Source organism: Xenopus laevis, chromosome 1L (assembly GCF_017654675.1).
Source record: "Xenopus laevis strain J_2021 chromosome 1L, Xenopus_laevis_v10.1, whole genome shotgun sequence".
In the NCBI taxonomy this organism is placed as follows: domain Eukaryota; kingdom Metazoa; phylum Chordata; class Amphibia; order Anura; family Pipidae; genus Xenopus; species Xenopus laevis.
In genome coordinates, this window is record NC_054371.1 from 134,060,103 (window position 1) to 134,078,570 (window position 18,468).

Below are 18,468 nucleotides of genomic sequence, written 5' to 3' on the forward strand. Positions count from 1 at the left end.
ATTCAAACGATTCGAAGTAAAAATCATTAGACTGTTCGACCATTTGATAATCAAAGTACTGTCTCTTTAAAAAATACTTCGACTTCATACTTCGCCACTTTAAACCTACCGAGGTGCAATGTTAGCCTATGGGGACCTTCCCCAGCACTTTTCTATGTTTTTTTTGATGGAATAAAAATCGTTCGAATCATTCGATCGAAGCTTTTGTGCAAAATCCTTCGAATTCGATATTCAAATTCAAAGGATTTTTACTTCGAGGGTCGAATTCAAGGGTTTTTTAACCCTCGAAATTCGACCCATAGTAAATCTGCCCCCTAGATGTTACTTTGATCATTCGAATCGAAGCAACATTGTATTCGATTAGAAGTATTTTTTTTAAAAAACTTAGATTTCTCAAAGTCCACCTATTGACTCCAGATAGGTTCTAGGAGGTTCCCCATAGACTAAAACAGCAATTTGGCAGCTTTTAAATGGCGAATGGTTGAAGTCGAAGTTTTAAAGAGACAGTACATAATACATTTCAATAATCAAATTTTTTCCAATTCAAATTGAATTTTGGCCTATTCGAAGTTCATAAAAATAGCTCGAAAATAAATTTTTTTACTTTGAATTTTTACTTCGACCCTTCCCTTGATAAATCTGCCCCTAACTTTATACATTTCTTACCTTTGTCCCTGCTGAGCAGAATCCCTGGGTTTCATTAAAGGCAGCTGTTAGAATTGATACAATAGTTGCTAATACTGCAGAGATGCTGCTGAGAAATGTATCAACTAAATGTTGCAAAATTGTAACAATTCAGAATCTGCAGCTAAATTACTGAGCTGCTAGACTCAAACGCCAGAGACAGGGACATAAACTTCGATTTTGAAATAATAGTAAAAAATAAAAAATGGAAAGTAACTGAATAATTCTGGGGAATAATCTGAAAACAAATGAATGGAAAAAAAGTGTTTGGAAGATGGACAACCCCTTTAATATGGAAACCAAACTACTTTAAAACCAAACACGTAAAAATGTTCACGTTACAAGGATATTTTAGTGATTAAATAGATTTTCCCTCAAAGATAATTATTTAGAGCATGTCAATATTATACAGGCAATTATTTGTTAGCTCTAATTTATGGACAACTTAAGATCACAGGGCTTGTTTACTAATCCCACAATGCTAGCTATAATTACAATAATTAAAATGAATATTAAATCAAGGACATGACTGAGTAGGCACACAAATCTAGCAGATGGGGCAATAGACCTTTTTCTTCCTAAATGATGTACTGCTGTACAGTTGTTATTACTAAGTATTTTGAGGAGATATTAACAAAACCTCTTTTATGGGGTTATGCAAGAAAAGTTGCAAGGCACAAAATCACCTATGGTGATTAATTAATAGGCAATATTTACTGATCACTTGTTTAAAAGCAAACAACTAATTGGCTGCAGCAAGACATCAGTGATATGCCCCAATGAGCGAGTCAACAGAGGACTCCATACATATAAATACAAGGTTAGTGCATCATCAGCACTGAGAAACTTCATTGGTTACTTAGTGACTGTTGATTTCAGGTATCTAACCTAATTGGAGATTTAGAGGCAGATTTATCAAGGGTCAAATTTCTAATTCATCTGAGTCTTTTGGGGGGTTATTTAATAGAAAAATCGAATAAATATAAGTTTTTTTCTCAGAAAAATACTAGAATGGCAGAAAGGCTACTAACATCTTCCAATTGGTCACTGGGCATCTTCCATTGACTTATACTGAATTTGGCAGGTTTTAGGTGGTGAATAGATGATTCAAATTCTTAAAGGACATGTAACCTCCACGAACAAAAATGTAGTCACGGAAGAGCCTCTTTGAAAACTCTAAATACTTGCCACTCTGGTTTTTAAAAGGTTAACAGTAAGGCTTCAGCATCCCCTTTATCACTTAGGATTCCTTATCCTCCTCTAACCCACTCTGCCCCCTCCCTCAGGAATTTCCTTTGGCTGTTGACTTGAGCATGTTCAGTTCTTCTCAACTCAGATGAATAAACAGACCCTCCAGTCTAGCAGCCAATGGAGATATGGCATTGCTGGTTCCCATAGAAACTCTGCTCTAGCTGTCTGATCCTGAGTAACCATTACAGTGCTCAATCCAAGCATGACTTGCCATCATAGTAAACTCTGCCTGTTTATGCCTGCATTCTTTAATTGCATGAACTTTACATCATGTATGTGCTGTTTGCAGATATGAATGCACTGGTGATGTGTCAGAGGAAAAATGGCCCCAGGTGAAAGCTGCTATCTGTTTTAGGGAAAATAAATGACACTGGCAAATGGAGGGGATGTATGCAGTACAAATAAAGTCATTTCGGTGGGGGAAATGTGCCCAATTTATATACATGGTAAGAAAATGTAGGCTTTAAAGTGCCAGAGTTTGATAAATCTCGAAAATCTAATTTGATTTTTTTTAAAAAAAAAAAATCTAATCGAGTTTGGATAATTCGAATTTGACTGTTTAGAGCATAAAAAATGTGAAAATTCAAATTTTCAGTTTGACCTTTAATAAATCTGCCCCTTAAACTGACATAGTTATATCCTTTATAAGGATGTTATTTTAAACCACTGAACCCTTGCCCTGATTTATATGGGAAAGTAAAGTGAAAAGTAATTGAAATAGCTCAGTTATGAAACAGGTTAACAAGGCAGGCTGTGGTTGTGAAAAGCCAGGATGCAGCCTGTCAGATTTATTGATTGAGAATTGATTGAGAATTACAACAAAGACTGAAATGACCTTAAACTGTTGCAGGCTTGTAGACCACGCATTTGCTTTTACAATAGCAGGCTTGAACAGGATCTTGAAAACCAGAAGCCAACATATGCAAAATGTAATGGAAAAAAAAATAATTTAAAGGGCATTGTGGCCAAAGAGAATGCCTTGTTCCTCAAGTTGCATACAAGAAGTCATCCTCCTGGAATGCTAAGGCCACTGGCCCACCACCAACTTTGTAGCAGAGCCACCAAACGCAGACAGCATTACATACAGAGTGGTATAACAGATTTGTAACATGTCCCTATGCAGTGTAATGTCTTAATAAATGGACTAACTAAACTGTATTTGTATACGTTAAACCAAATATAATTCAGTGAGGAAAACTGATCTCCTAATTCAATTCCATATTTCCTATTTAGCCAGGTGTTTATCACATAAAAAGTATGAGAACAGGAGAAAAGTTGTGTCTGCCTGAATTGAATCTTGTGATAAACTACAGTATAAGGTTCTTGGATAGAATCTGTCCCATTGTAGGATGTCATGCTGATTGATGCTGAAAGAAATGTGTGTAATTGAATATTTATACATTTGCAGATTATGGGACTATTTGACCACGCATCCAGTGTTTTACTATAATTTATTGCTATTTCTTGTGTACTTACAGCATGGGTAGTTAGTGAGGGACGAGTCGGGTTTGCTTCTCACATTGATACAATAAAGAAAGTAGGTGTTCCCCACATTGGGCCACATTCAGTTTACTGAGGAAATGTTATCTCATGAATTATCATATGAAAATTATATTGGGTCTATGGGAAACTGTGGAATTGAATTAGATGATGTTTTTTCTTATGGACTAAATATGGTCTATTATTTTTATAGACAACAAGGTGTGACATGCTTTAGATCTTTTTCTTTTTAAGTTTTATTTATATGATAGCCCTCAGAAAAAAATGTGAAAAATCTGGTATTACTTATGGTTAAATTCACCCATTGTCTTCTACTAGATTAGCCCCTTATGTCCCTATATTGCTTAAAAATCTATCCATAGTTTTTACATAACAGTGGACAGGAACAGTAACATAACCAACATGGGGTGCTGGATGTGCACCTGGGTCCTCTCCAGACGGGCTTCCTCTCCTCCAGAGGTGCACGCTCAGGAGAAGTCATCTGTGATATTGTCACTAGCAGCCAGGGCTGCCATCAAGGGGGTACTGGGGAGACAATTTTTTTGTCAGGGGCCTGATTACCATTGGGGGTGGCCATCTATGGGGTTTTTACTTGTAGGGGCCCCTGGCCACCAATTGGGGTTTTCTTTAACTTGGGAGGGCCCTAGCCACCAATGGTTTCTTTTAACTTGTAGGGGGGCCCAGAAAAATTTGCCATGCGGGCCCTGCTAATTCTGATGATGGCCCTGTGCAGCCCCAAAGGAGTACTGTCCCTCAGTAGTTCCACCACTGGACCACAGCTCAATTCAATCCATTGTTTCAGATTCAGTTTCATGAAAAAAATATAACATTTATGGTCTATCATGTTAAAACATTTAATATATATGCATACCTCCCAGCATTTTGGAAGTAAAAAGAGGGACAAAAAATGTTTTCTCACATAGAACAGTGAGATTTTTGACCATGCCCCTTTCTGTGGCCACACCCCTAATTACCATATTCATTTTACAAAATTTGGCAGGCTATGAAAGTTTGAAAATATTTATCCTTAGCTAAACAGTTTTTTTGTGTCTCAAAATTGTTACAAAGTATCTTATTTGCACCTGTTGCACCTGCTGTTCTGTGCTCTCTGCTAAAAGCCAATTAAGTGAGAAACTTTGTTTCTTTTTCTGGCTGTTCAGTGCAGAGAAAATAGGGACTTTCCAGTACAAATGAGGGACTGCAGGTTGAGCTGTAAAAAGAGGGACTGTCCCTCCGAAAAAGGGACAGTTGGGAGGTATTATGTGGTTCAGTCTGAGGATAAAAAATCTAAAAGATGTGGTTCCTGTTTGGCACATAAAACAGTGAGATCCTCAAATGCCTGAATAAAAAAATCACTTCACATGGCCCTAGTTTACACACAAAAGATCCTTTTATTTGTAGATTTGCAGGGGAAAGGGTGTTTTTCACTTTATTAGAATACTTTTGATCACATATTGTAAGCACAAGCTCCAGTGGGGAGTGTACTGCTTGTAACCACCAGGAAAAAAAAAGTGTTTAAAAAAATGTTCTGTCAAAATTTTGAGCTGTAATGTAAGCAGCTTGCTCCTGTGTAACAACATAGCATTGTCGCCACTCCCCCTTCCAACAACTACTCGCCGGCGTCACTCCGCTTACATGCCCTGTAGCCGTGACGTCACCGTCTAATCTCGCGAGGCTGTGACGAAACCCTGCGAAAGCTGGCCGGCAGGAGCAGTGAAGCTGGACGTTTTGTACAGCGATCCGGGATTGCGTGCTGTGTTATGAATATCGGGATTTACCCGCGAAAAGCGGGACTGTTGAACAGTATGTGAATGACATGTATCATTATGCAGCCGTATTCCTTCTGAGCTTGCTGGGAATTGTAGTTTGGTAGAGAGCTACAGGTTGGAAATCAGCGCTGCGTAGTGTCAGTGCATTTTCTAGTTCCCCGGGGTAGATGGGGATTGTTTGATGCAGACATAGTTTAGTATGTGTTTGTTGTCATTTACCTGTTTCTGTACATGCTCTATATGTGCCAAATACCGCAGGGAGTGTAGGATAACGGTGATATACCCAGAAGCTGTCAGTGGGTGTCTAGTTCGCTTTTGCTTTCAGTCCTCCTAGTGTTACATATGTATTGTAAACAGGAGTGAGGTGCAGGCTGTACTGGAGGGGGGGGGGTGTCACTGTGATGTCCTGTAGCAATAGCTGTCATTTATTTACACCAACTTGTATATACATACATACAGACTGTCACAGTATATGAATAAACATCTCATTTACTTTCTAGAACCACCCCCTCCCAGCACACACCCACCCACCAAAAGTGTTCTCTAGCTGTTAGCAGTAACCTTCCAGCTGGCCCAATGGCAAGTGTTTTTTTTTTTTATATCTTGAAGAAGAATGTGGATGAGACTGCTTAGCCCAGAATTGCCACTTGTGTGTTCAGATAAAGATCTGCAGGACAAGCAGACGATTGTGCCATTTTATAACAGTCTGCTTCCCAGGGGGTTCTCTTGTGTGCCTTCCTCTGGCTCAGGGATCCCCAACCTTTTGAACAAGTGAGCAACATTCAGAAGTAAATGCAAAAGCATGAAAAGTGTTCTTGGGCTGCCAAATAAGTGCTGTGATTGGTCATTTAGTAGTCCCTATGACCCATGTGGACTGTAAACCTACATTGAGGCTCTGTTTGGCATGACACCTCGTTTTTATACAACCAAAACTTGCCTCAAAGCTTAGAATTAAAAAAAATAAGCACCTGCTTTGGGAGCAACATCCAATGGGTTGGAGAGCAACATGTCGCTCATGGGCTACTGGTCGGGGATCACTGCTCTGGCTCATTCTTAAATGGCTATTGCAGAGTTTGAACTTCACTGTTATACAGTCTGTTTTGAGAATGATTGTTCCTTGGGCAGAATATTAAAGAACAGTAATCTCACTTTGAACATAAAGTATTGGGCTATCAAGGGAAGAACTTGTATGCAATATGGAATTTGGGGTCATGTAATAAATATTCTTAGGTTTGATCGTATTTACATGTTCCATTTACTAGTCAGCTGTTGGATAACAACATCTGGTTGCTATTGTTAGTAGTAGTGATGTGCCTGTGCCTTTAGATCATTTCAGCAGCTTATCTGCCTGTGTGTGGGGGTTTCCGACAGGTCTCCCCGATCAATATCAGGCCAATGATCGACCAGATATCGATTGGGCAGGTTTTCTTTTTTTCCTGTGATCGAGGAACACATTGGCTAGTTGATACTGTCCTACAAACCCTCGGCGCCCATTACCTTCGTATAATCCGATTGTTTGGCCCTAGGGTCAACATTTGGATTAACCCAATATCGCCCTGTCGCCAAACGAGCGGATCTTATCGTGTAAGATCACCCCCTTTAGAAACATAGAAATCTGCAGTGAGCAGAGTCACATTTGGAGAAGGACTGTATGTTTGGGGGCGTGTCTATGGTATTAAAATGTACTTTACAATTGCAAAATAATTGATATATTTATTATATTTTAAAATGTTAATGTCTTTTTCCAAGCCATATTTTTAGTAAGCTTTTTTTCATAGATGGTGGAAGTACATAACGTTGTATAGCATAGAAAGTGCCAGCCTATTCAAGCTGACCAACAACTTAATTTTCTAATTGTATTGCATTTATCGTCAGCGCTTTCTTTGACTGTGATCACATTTTTTTTTGTTCAATTTCCACAGTGACATGTAGTGGGACAGCTATGCAATCAGCATATCATGCAAATATTATTCAAGGTCCCTTTAGTAGTAGGCTGGAGTTCTGCCTCTAACCCATGGGCCTCTAGCTTAACAGGCTCTAATACTGCCCAGAGACTCGGCATACTTGTTGCAACTCTGAGTTTGTCTGAATTTCTAATACAGTAAGACAGTATTGTTCTATTTCTGTAATGTTATCTGACGTTTAATATGTCTCAATGCAGATCTGGGTAGTATTTGTCAGAAATTGTATATCATCCAGTTTCACTGCTAATTCCCTTCTGCTGCCTGAATTTTGTCAAGAGAATCATGACGCGTGATTTCAAACCTGGGGATTTGATCTTTGCGAAAATGAAAGGTTACCCGCACTGGCCATCTAGGGTGAGTGTACATACTGTACTTTGTCTCAACATACTTAACGGGCTTTCATCATAAAAAAAATAAAGTTCTGTTTTTAATTGACAGTGTTTGTGATTTTGTTTTTTCTGAAAAAGTGTTTATATTTTTTTTTCTTGGTACACCTTGGCCTATAGTTCTGCTGTCCAGTCATGTGATACCAAAAAAATTCAAATGGCTATTGCACATGGTGTGAGAACTGCAGTGATTAAAAAAATCTTTTCATACAGCAGCCACTGACCTTCAAACTCTGGGCCAACACTCCTCTTATGGGAATACCAGCACTCGTGTATAGGGTTGCCACCTGGCAAAAACGATGGTTAATCCCAATGTTATTAATAGGGAAAAAAAATAAATATTTTTTTTTCCAGAAAAGGTGGCAACCCTACTCGTGTAGTGGAACAAATAGAGCCTAGGTGTAAAAAAACAATGTGGCAGGAGATAAAAGGAATGGCAATAATAATACATATGTATCTAAGCCTGACCAATCAAAAAAACATTCCATAATTTTTCACTGCATTGATATTTATGAATAATTGAGAATTAATTGTACATAAAAGTACACTCAGAGAGTGACAAAGTATGACATTAGAATTCATGCTGACCATTATAACATTGCATATAACACGTAGGAGCAAATTTATCAAGGGTCGAATTGAAAATTAATATTTTCTAATTTTTTTATGGTCAAAACTGTCAATTTCGACTATGGAGCTATTCAAATTTGATTCAAGTTTTTAAAAAATGTGATTTTCTAGATTTGTCATATTTTGGCTCTTTAAGAACTCGAATTTGACTATTCGCCACCTAAAACCTGCCGAATTGCTGTTTAAGTCCATAGGAGAGGTCCGGGGATCAATTTTGAGTTGTTTGCAGACTTCCTGACATTCAAGGTTTTTTCAGAGAAAAAACTCAAATTGAATTTGATTCAAATTCGATTTGAGTTTTCGAGTCGATTCCATTCAACCGAGTTTAAAAAATTCAATTTTTTTTTTTTTTTTTTATATAAATTTTTATTGGTCGAATTTCAAATTTATGGGAGTTTCAAGTTTAGAGGAGTTTTTAAAAACTTGAATAAATTCGACCTTTGATAACTGTGCCTCCCCATGTGTGTGCCTATGTAATATATATTTTATTTCCATTTCATTCTTTAAGGTGGATGAACTTCCCGATGGGGCTGTGAAACCTTCTACACATAAAATGCCAATTTTCTTTTTTGGCACTCATGAAACGTAAGTTCTTTCATTTAAAGTTCTTCTAACCTTAGAAAGTTTGGTAACCTATATACAAATATATTACTTTAAGATAATTTTTTTTTTTAATTATTTAGGGTTGAAGCTTTAATGATATTAAAAGAAGTTATGGCCAGTAGCCCAGTTGGTAAATTACATCAATCATGGCTTTATACCCTGTTCAAGAGATTTTTTATCATCTGTTATATCCTAAATTGAAAGCAGGGTAAGACATATTAATAAATGTAGGCACATAATAAATATAAAATATAACCATATTAATAAATGTTAAAATGAATTCTCTTAGTCTTTAATTTACATTTATTTCTATAAAGCAAATACGATGTCCGTTCACTGATTTCTGCCATCATTAATTTTTGCATGCATTCTTGATTACGTGCCAAATACCAAAACATATGCACAAATAAATATAAGGTAAGAAAAAGGTCATACGCAGAATTGCTGCAAAAATTCCAGGTGCTCTTTTATTCCACTACATGTTTCGAGCTGGCGCTCTTTGTCAAGTGTTACAAAATCTACACAAATGTGAACATTTAAACCATTAGCCCCTCCCCTTCCATTCATGATGCAGGTGGCAACTGCTGAGGGATCCAATTTTATTTGCCTAGCCACCAAATAAATTCCGTCCATATTAAAACAGATCAAGTGAACAAATATTTCCAGTGAAAAAAATATAAAAAATATACAAAGTGTATAAAAAGTCCCGTTTCGTGCGTCTCTCCATCCTCCTCATATACAGTATAGAAGTTCATAATTAAAAGTCCACATTTGTACCTAAAAAATGGGAAAGAGGATAAACAATACAAAATACACTTGCGACCCTGGCACTGCCTCGTGAAAGCCTGCCTAGAGTAACCTTGCCCTTAATTATACAAAAAATTGCAACCACAAAGCTGTAACATCAGCAAATATAAGGGAAAAATTCTCTTACCCTTATGCCTTGTTGCAAAAACCATTATTCAGAATATTATTTTTCTGTTATCTAGAAGAAAGGAAGAGTGTGTTAAATACATCATGTATAGTCGCAACTATTTGTTTCAAGTAAAATGTTGCAATATATTCAATCCTAGCAACATTGTTTAAAGAAAACTACTCACGCTCCAATAGTCATTTAGACCTTCTGGTTTCAAGCTATTCAGTTTTTTAATCCACCTGGCTTCTTGTTGGAGTAGTACCTTGGTTAGACTCTCCCCTCTTTCGGGTCTACGTACCACTTCCAATACCTGCCACTTTAGTTGGGCCTGATTATGTACTTTGTCATGAAAGTGGTGAGATACTGACGTGTCTGTTTGTGTGTTAGGTTTAAAGTTACGAATATCAGCCTTATGTTCTTTAATTCGCTCTTTCACTTGCCTAGACGTTTGACCTACGTACACCATTCCGCAGGGGCATTTTAAAAGATATACCACCCCCGCCGTATCACAAGTGGCATAGGAATACAACTTGTATTTCTTTCCAGTGATGGGATGGTACACTGTGTCTCCTTTAGTCACAGACGAACAACAGACACATCCCATACAGGGAAAGGTACCTTTCTTCGAACTCCTTATTAGCCAAGATGTAGGATTTGGATCTTTTCGTAATTCAGAGGGACATAATTTATCTCTCAATGTCTGTCCTCTCTTATAACTAAAGAGGGGAGGGTTGCTACAGTGATGTTTCAGGATCTTATCCTGCTGTAAGATAGGCCAGAATCTTTTAATTACCTTTTCAATTTGATCACTCTGATTACTATATTTACTCACAAAAGGAATCCTTTCATTTTTCTTATTGTCTGATTTTTGAGTAATTTTTGTTGAAAGAAGTTGATCTCTTGGGATGAAACTCACATCTCTTGCAATTTCATTGAGTTTCCGTGGATTATAGCCCTTTTCCTTAAATCTTTTGGAGAGGGAGTTAGCTGCATCCCAATACTTAAAATCATCTGACGCTATTCTTCTAGCCCGTAAAAACTGTCCCTTAGGTATAGCTGCAATACACTTCGGGTTGTGAAAACTCGAAGAATGTAACAGACTATTCCTGTCAGTGGGCTTTCGAAATAGTTCTGTCGAAAGTCCCTCGCCAGTTTTGGTTATTTTTACATCCAAGAAATTAATGGATAAGTTAGAAGCCTCTGATGTGAATTTAATTGTAGGGTGCATTAAGTTCGCCTTATTCACCATCTCCTGAAACAGAGACACTTGCCCTTTCCAAATGATCAAAATGTCATCCACATAACGCTGATATAACACAATGTTGTCCTTATATTCATCTGAAAGAAAAAACACCTTTTCCAATCTGTATACAAATAAGTTAGCAAATGAGGGCGCTACTGCAGCCCCCATTGACGTTCCCTGACATTGCCAGTAGTAGTTACCCTGGAAACGAAAATAGTTTCTTTTTAGCACCAATGTCAGGCAATCAATGAGAAAATAGACCAATTTATGTGAATAGTCTGTTTCCAGTAAGAATTCTTCAATACATCTAATACCCTCATCCTGAGGTATAGAGGTATACAAACTAGCTATGTCAATGCTGCATAGTGTACAATCTGCACCATTTGTCTCGATTTTTGATAATATAGCTAGTAACTCATTGGTGTCCTTCAGGCATGTGGGAATCTGTCTCACCAGTGGTTGGAGAAAAGAATCTACAAATTTAGACAAAGGTTCTAAAACTGAACCTAACCCTGAAACTATAGGGCGTCCTGGGGGGTTAACCAGTGACTTGTGGATTTTCGGCAACACATATAGGACTGGTACTCTGGGGTGATCTACTATCAGAAACTCTTTTGTCTCCTGTGAAATAATTCCATCAAGGTGGGCTTCAGTAACAAACAACATTATTTCTTTTTGTATGTCAAATACCGGATCTTTACTGATCATTTTATAATGTCCCGGTGTGGTAAGTTGTCGAACTATTTCCCCAACATACATCTCCTTATCCATAAGTACAATGCTGCCTCCCTTATCTGCCTTCTTTATTACAATTTTGTCATTGTTTTGTAACTTCTGCAATGCAATTCTCTCCTTATACGAGAGGTTTTGTTTAGATCTATTAGAGACCGGTTGTTCAATTGTTTTTTTAACTTCGGTCAACACCACTTTTTCGAAAGCAGATAAGGCTTCATTTTGTACCACTGGATTATAAGAACTTTTTTTCTTAAAACAACTCCCAGGTGTAGTGTTGATCGTTTCACCTTTGGAAAAACAAATTTTTAATTTCAACATTCTCAGAAATTTTTGGAACTCAATTTCCCAATTTAAATAGTCCACTCTATATGTAGGGATAAAGCCTAAGCCCTTATTCAAAACAGACTTTTCCTCTGAGGACAATGTATAAGAGGAGATATTAATAATCAAGTCTACTACCTCCTCTGGCTGGACCGATGTGGATAATCCTCTCTTTGGATCGGTGCCCTTGGGTTCCGTTTCTTTGGTAATGGGCGATATTCTAAAAAAGGCTGTGGTGGCTGCTGGCTGCCTGTGTTCGGTCGTCGCGGAGCTGGTAACTCGGGACGGTACTGTGGTTGGCCGCTTACAGGTCTGCTCTCGTAATCAGACGCGGTGTCAGTTGAATCTGAAGAGAACTCCCCCCGGCTTTCTGTATAGCGCGGTCGTCTACTGCGCCAAATAGATGGATATACTCTGCGTTGAGAGGGATAATGATTATCTTCTCGGTTTCTTGTATTCCTCCGTTCCTCTTTCCAGGTGTAGACCCTGTCCTTCAGGTAATCTTGCGCGTCTCGCTCGTATTTCCGCGCTTTCCTTGCCGCAATGCCTTCCCTGTGGCGTTTAAGCGTGTCTATCTTTGCATCCAAAATAGCTTCCCCTTGTGTAGTTCCTCTCTTTACAAACAATTGTTCCTTCAGTGCGGAAACCTGCAGACATACCTCTGACAACTTCACTTGAAGACGTTCAATCGTAAGTATCATCAAGTCCAGGCTGCACTTATTACAAATCTCCTGCCAACGTTGTACCAGGACTGGGTCCTCAGCACACAGGTTAGGCTGAATATCTAACCTCAGTCCTCGTGGTATTCTTTTAGCCTTCACGTACTGGGCTAAGGCAGAGACATGTAGTTGTAAACTGATTTCCTTCTTCAGTGTATATAGCAATTCTTTCCCCGGATCAGTCTCTCCTGGGGATTCAGTTAGTAAAAATTCATCACTCTTAACTCCTTTCAATATTCTCGCGATTTCGTTCTCGCTGTATGTAAACGTGGCTGCATTCAAGCCTTGTTGTGTAGATTCGGTAGTCATTTCTCTGACCAGCACCTTGTATGAATCAGGTAGGACGAATAAATCAAATTCTCATATGTTTAAACATTGATTCACCTCCAAATTCGACCACTTCTTACTGCTTCCGTCCTTTGAAGCCTTGTAACCACAAATAAATATAAGGTAAGAAAAAGGTCATACGCAGAATTGCTGCAAAAATTCCAGGTGCTCTTTTATTCCACTACATGTTTCGAGCTGGCGCTCTTTGTCAAGTGTTACAAAATCTACACAAATGTGAACATTTAAACCATTAGCCCCTCCCCTTCCATTCATGATGCAGGTGGCAACTGCTGAGGGATCCAATTTTATTTGCCTAGCCACCAAATAAATTCCGTCCATATTAAAACAGATCAAGTGAACAAATATTTCCAGTGAAAAAAATATAAAGTGTATAAAAAGTCCAGTTTCGTGCGTCTCTCCATCCTCCTCATATACAGTATAGAAGTTCATAATTAAAAGTCCACATTTGTATGTGGACTTTTAATTATGAACTTCTATACTGTATATGAGGAGGATGGAGAGACGCACGAAACGGGACTTTTTATACACTTTGTATATTTTTTATATTTTTTTCACTGGAAATATTTGTTCACTTGATCTGTTTTAATATGGACGGAATTTATTTGGTGGCTAGGCAAATAAAATTGGATCCCTCAGCAGTTGCCACCTGCATCATGAATGGAAGGGGAGGGGCTAATGGTTTAAATGTTCACATTTGTGTAGATTTTGTAACACTTGACAAAGAGCGCCAGCTCGAAACATGTAGTGGAATAAAAGAGCACCTGGAATTTTTGCAGCAATTCTGCGTATGACCTTTTTCTTACCTTATATTTATTTGTGGTTACAAGGCTTCAAAGGACGGAAGCAGTAAGAAGTGGTCGAATTTGGAGGTGAATCAATGTTTAAACATATGAGAATTTGATTTGTTCGTCCTACCTGATTCATACAAGGTGCTGGTCAGAGAAATGACTACCGAATCTACACAACAAGGCTTGAATGCAGCCACGTTTACATACAGCGAGAACGAAATCGCGAGAATATTGAAAGGAGTTAAGAGTGATGAATTTTTACTAACTGAATCCCCAGGAGAGACTGATCCGGGGAAAGAATTGCTATATACACTGAAGAAGGAAATCAGTTTACAACTACATGTCTCTGCCTTAGCCCAGTACGTGAAGGCTAAAAGAATACCACGAGGACTGAGGTTAGATATTCAGCCTAACCTGTGTGCTGAGGACCCAGTCCTGGTACAACGTTGGCAGGAGATTTGTAATAAGTGCAGCCTGGACTTGATGATACTTACGATTGAACGTCTTCAAGTGAAGTTGTCAGAGGTATGTCTGCAGGTTTCCGCACTGAAGGAACAATTGTTTGTAAAGAGAGGAACTACACAAGGGGAAGCTATTTTGGATGCACAGATAGACACGCTTAAACGCCACAGGGAAGGCATTGCGGCAAGGAAAGCGCGGAAATACGAGCGAGACGCGCAAGATTACCTGAAGGACAGGGTCTACACCTGGAAAGAGGAACGGAGGAATACAAGAAACCGAGAAGATAATCATTATCCCTCTCAACGCAGAGTATATCCATCTATTTGGCGCAGTAGACGACCGCGCTATACAGAAAGCCGGGGGGAGTTCTCTTCAGATTCAACTGACACCGCGTCTGATTACGAGAGCAGACCTGTAAGCGGCCAACCACAGTACCGTCCCGAGTTACCAGCTCCGCGACGACCGAACACAGGCAGCCAGCAGCCACCACAGCCTTTTTTAGAATATCGCCCATTACCAAAGAAACGGAACCCAAGGGCACCGATCCAAAGAGAGGATTATCCACATCGGTCCAGCCAGAGGAGGTAGTAGACTTGATTATTAATATCTCCTCTTATACATTGTCCTCAGAGGAAAAGTCTGTTTTGAATAAGGGCTTAGGCTTTATCCCTACATATAGAGTGGACTATTTAAATTGGGAAATTGAGTTCCAAAAATTTCTGAGAATGTTGAAATTAAAAATTTGTTTTCCAAAGGTGAAACGATCAACACTACACCTGGGAGTTGTTTTAAGAAAAAAAGTTCTTATAATCCAGTGGTACAAAATGAAGCCTTATCTGCTTTCGAAAAAGTGGTGTTGACCGAAGTTAAAAAAACAATTGAACAACCGGTCTCTAATAGATCTAAACAAAACCTCTCGTATAAGGAGAGAATTGCATTGCAGAAGTTACAAAACAATGACAAATTGTAATAAAGAAGGCAGATAAGGGAGGCAGCATTGTACTTATGGATAAGGAGATGTATGTTGGGGAAATAGTTCGACAACTTACCACACCGGGACATTATAAAATGATCAGTAAAGATCCGGTATTTGACATACAAAAAGAAATAATGTTGTTTGTTACTGAAGCCCACCTTGATGGAATTATTTCACAGGAGACAAAAGAGTTTCTGATAGTAGATCACCCCAGAGTACCAGTCCTATATGTGTTGCCGAAAATCCACAAGTCACTGGTTAACCCCCAGGACGCCCTATAGTTTCAGGGTTAGGTTCAGTTTTAGAACCTTTGTCTAAATTTGTAGATTCTTTTCTCCAACCACTGGTGAGACAGATTCCCACATGCCTGAAGGACACCAATGAGTTACTAGCTATATTATCAAAAATCGAGACAAATGGTGCAGATTGTACACTATGCAGCATTGACATAGCTAGTTTGTATACCTCTATACCTCAGGATGAGGGTATTAGATGTATTGAAGAATTCTTACTGGAAACAGACTATTCACATAAATTGGTCTATTTTCTCATTGATTGCCTGACATTGGTGCTAAAAAGAAACTATTTTCGTTTCCAGGGTAACTACTACTGGCAATGTCAGGGAACGTCAATGGGGGCTGCAGTAGCGCCCTCATTTGCTAACTTATTTGTATACAGATTGGAAAAGGTGTTTTTCTTTCAGATGAATATAAGGACAACATTGTGTTATATCAGCGTTATGTGGATGACATTTTGATCATTTGGAAAGGGCAAGTGTCTCTGTTTCAGGAGATGGTGAATAAGGCGAACTTAATGCACCCTACAATTAAATTCACATCAGAGGCTTCTAACTTATCCATTAATTTCTTGGATGTAAAAATAACCAAAACTGGCGAGGGACTTTCGACAGAACTATTTCGAAAGCCCACTGACAGGAATAGTCTGTTACATTCTTCGAGTTTTCACAACCCGAAGTGTATTGCAGCTATACCTAAGGGACAGTTTTTACGGGCTAGAAGAATAGCGTCAGATGATTTTAAGTATTGGGATGCAGCTAACTCCCTCTCCAAAAGATTTAAGGAAAAGGGCTATAATCCACGGAAACTCAATGAAATTGCAAGAGATGTGAGTTTCATCCCAAGAGATCAACTTCTTTCAACAAAAATTACTCAAAAATCAGACAATAAGAAAAATGAAAGGATTCCTTTTGTGAGTAAATATAGTAATCAGAGTGATCAAATTGAAAAGGTAATTAAAAGATTCTGGCCTATCTTACAGCAGGATAAGATCCTGAAAACATCACTGTAGCAACCCTCCCCTCTTTAGTTATAAGAGAGGACAGACATTGAGAGATAAATTATGTCCCTCTGAATTACGAAAAGATCCAAATCCTACATCTTGGCTAATAAGGAGTTCGAAGAAAGGTACCTTTCCCTGTATGGGATGTGTCTGTTGTTCGTCTGTGACTAAAGGAGACACAGTGTACCATCCCATCACTGGAAAGAAATACAAGTTGTATTCCTATGCCACTTGTGATACGGCGGGGGTGGTATATCTTTTAAAATGCCCCTGCGGAATGGTGTACGTAGGTCAAACGTCTAGGCAAGTGAAAGAGCGAATTAAAGAACATAAGGCTGATATTCGTAACTTTAAACCTAACACACAAACAGACACGTCAGTATCTCACCACTTTCATGACAAAGTATATAATCAGGCCCAACTAAAGTGGCAGGTATTGGAAGTGGTACGTAGACCCGAAAGAGGGGAGAGTCTAACCAAGGTACTACTCCAACAAGAAGCCAGGTGGATTAAAAAACTGAATAGCTTGAAACCAGAAGGTCTAAATGACTATTGGAGCGTGAGTAGTTTTCTTTAAACAATGTTGCTAGGATTGAATATATTGCAACATTTTACTTGAAACAAATAGTTGCGACTATACATGATGTATTTAACACACTCTTCCTTTCTTCTAGATAACAGAAAAATAATATTCTGAATAATGGTTTTTGCAACAAGGCATAAGGGTAAGAGAATTTTTCCCTTATATTTGCTGATGTTACAGCTTTGTGGTTGCAATTTTTTGTATAATTAAGGGCAAGGTTACTCTAGGCAGGCTTTCACGAGGCAGTGCCAGGGTCGCAAGTGTATTTTGTATTGTTTATCCTCTTTCCCATTTTTTAGGTACAAATGTGGACTTTTAATTATGAACTTCTATACTGTATATGAGGAGGATGGAGAGACGCACGAAACGGGACTTTTTATACACTTTGTATATTTTTTATATTTTTTTCACTGGAAATATTTGTTCACTTGATCTGTTTTAATATGGACGGAATTTATTTGGTGGCTAGGCAAATAAAATTGGATCCCTCAGCAGTTGCCACCTGCATCATGAATGGAAGGGGAGGGGCTAATGGTTTAAATGTTCACATTTGTGTAGATTTTGTAACACTTGACAAAGAGCGCCAGCTCGAAACATGTAGTGGAATAAAAGAGCACCTGGAATTTTTGCAGCAATTCTGCGTATGACCTTTTTCTTACCTTATATTTATTTGTGGTTACAAGGCTTCAAAGGACGGAAGCAGTAAGAAGTGGTCGAATTTGGAGGTGAATCAATGTTTAAACATATGAGGACCAAAACATATGCCTTGGCATACTCTCCAAATCTATCCTTACTGCTCCGGCACTATAGTTCATTAAAAAAACCAAATTATACGTTTTGGTAGAGCACACTCTTAAGGCTATATGCAGCACTTTATGGTTGAAGTGGGGCATAAATCAGTATGTTTTGACATATATATATACATAACTTTTTTTATCTACCCTTTTTTAAAGAGCATTTTTGGGACCAAAGGACATATTCCCTTACGAAGAAAATAAGGAGAAGTATGCCAAACCTAATAAGCGAAAGGGCTTTAACGAGGGGTTGTGGGAAATTGAGAACAACCCTAAGGTTAAATTCTCAAGTCCACAGGTAGGTAAAACAAGCACCTAACATGGATTCATTTTAATTAGATAACCCCCACTAACATTGTAACACTGTGGTTTAACTGCTGTATTCGGTCTGAGTAATACATAATGTTTTCTTATATAATCATTTGAGAATTTGAATTGAGTAGTGCAATATTATCTTTAAATAACATTAAATAATACATTCAAATATTATAAAACTC

At 38.3% G+C, this 18,468-nt stretch overlaps 1 protein-coding gene across 3 annotated transcripts in view; it reads left to right on the forward strand.

Annotated features, from left to right (window-relative positions):
- The first annotated feature begins 5,053 nt into the window (after positions 1–5,053).
- Positions 5,054–18,468, forward strand: part of psip1.L (PC4 and SFRS1 interacting protein 1 L homeolog) — a 34,602-nt gene continuing 21,187 nt past the window's right edge. The window contains exons 1-4 of one of the 3 annotated variants that reach the window (XM_018249595.2): positions 5,054–5,238; positions 7,366–7,522; positions 8,693–8,769; positions 18,131–18,269. In XM_018249595.2, coding sequence (XP_018105084.1) covers positions 7,451–7,522; positions 8,693–8,769; positions 18,131–18,269 — 288 coding nt within the window. In that variant the 5' untranslated portion in view covers positions 5,054–5,238; positions 7,366–7,450. 3 annotated transcript variants of the gene reach the window in all.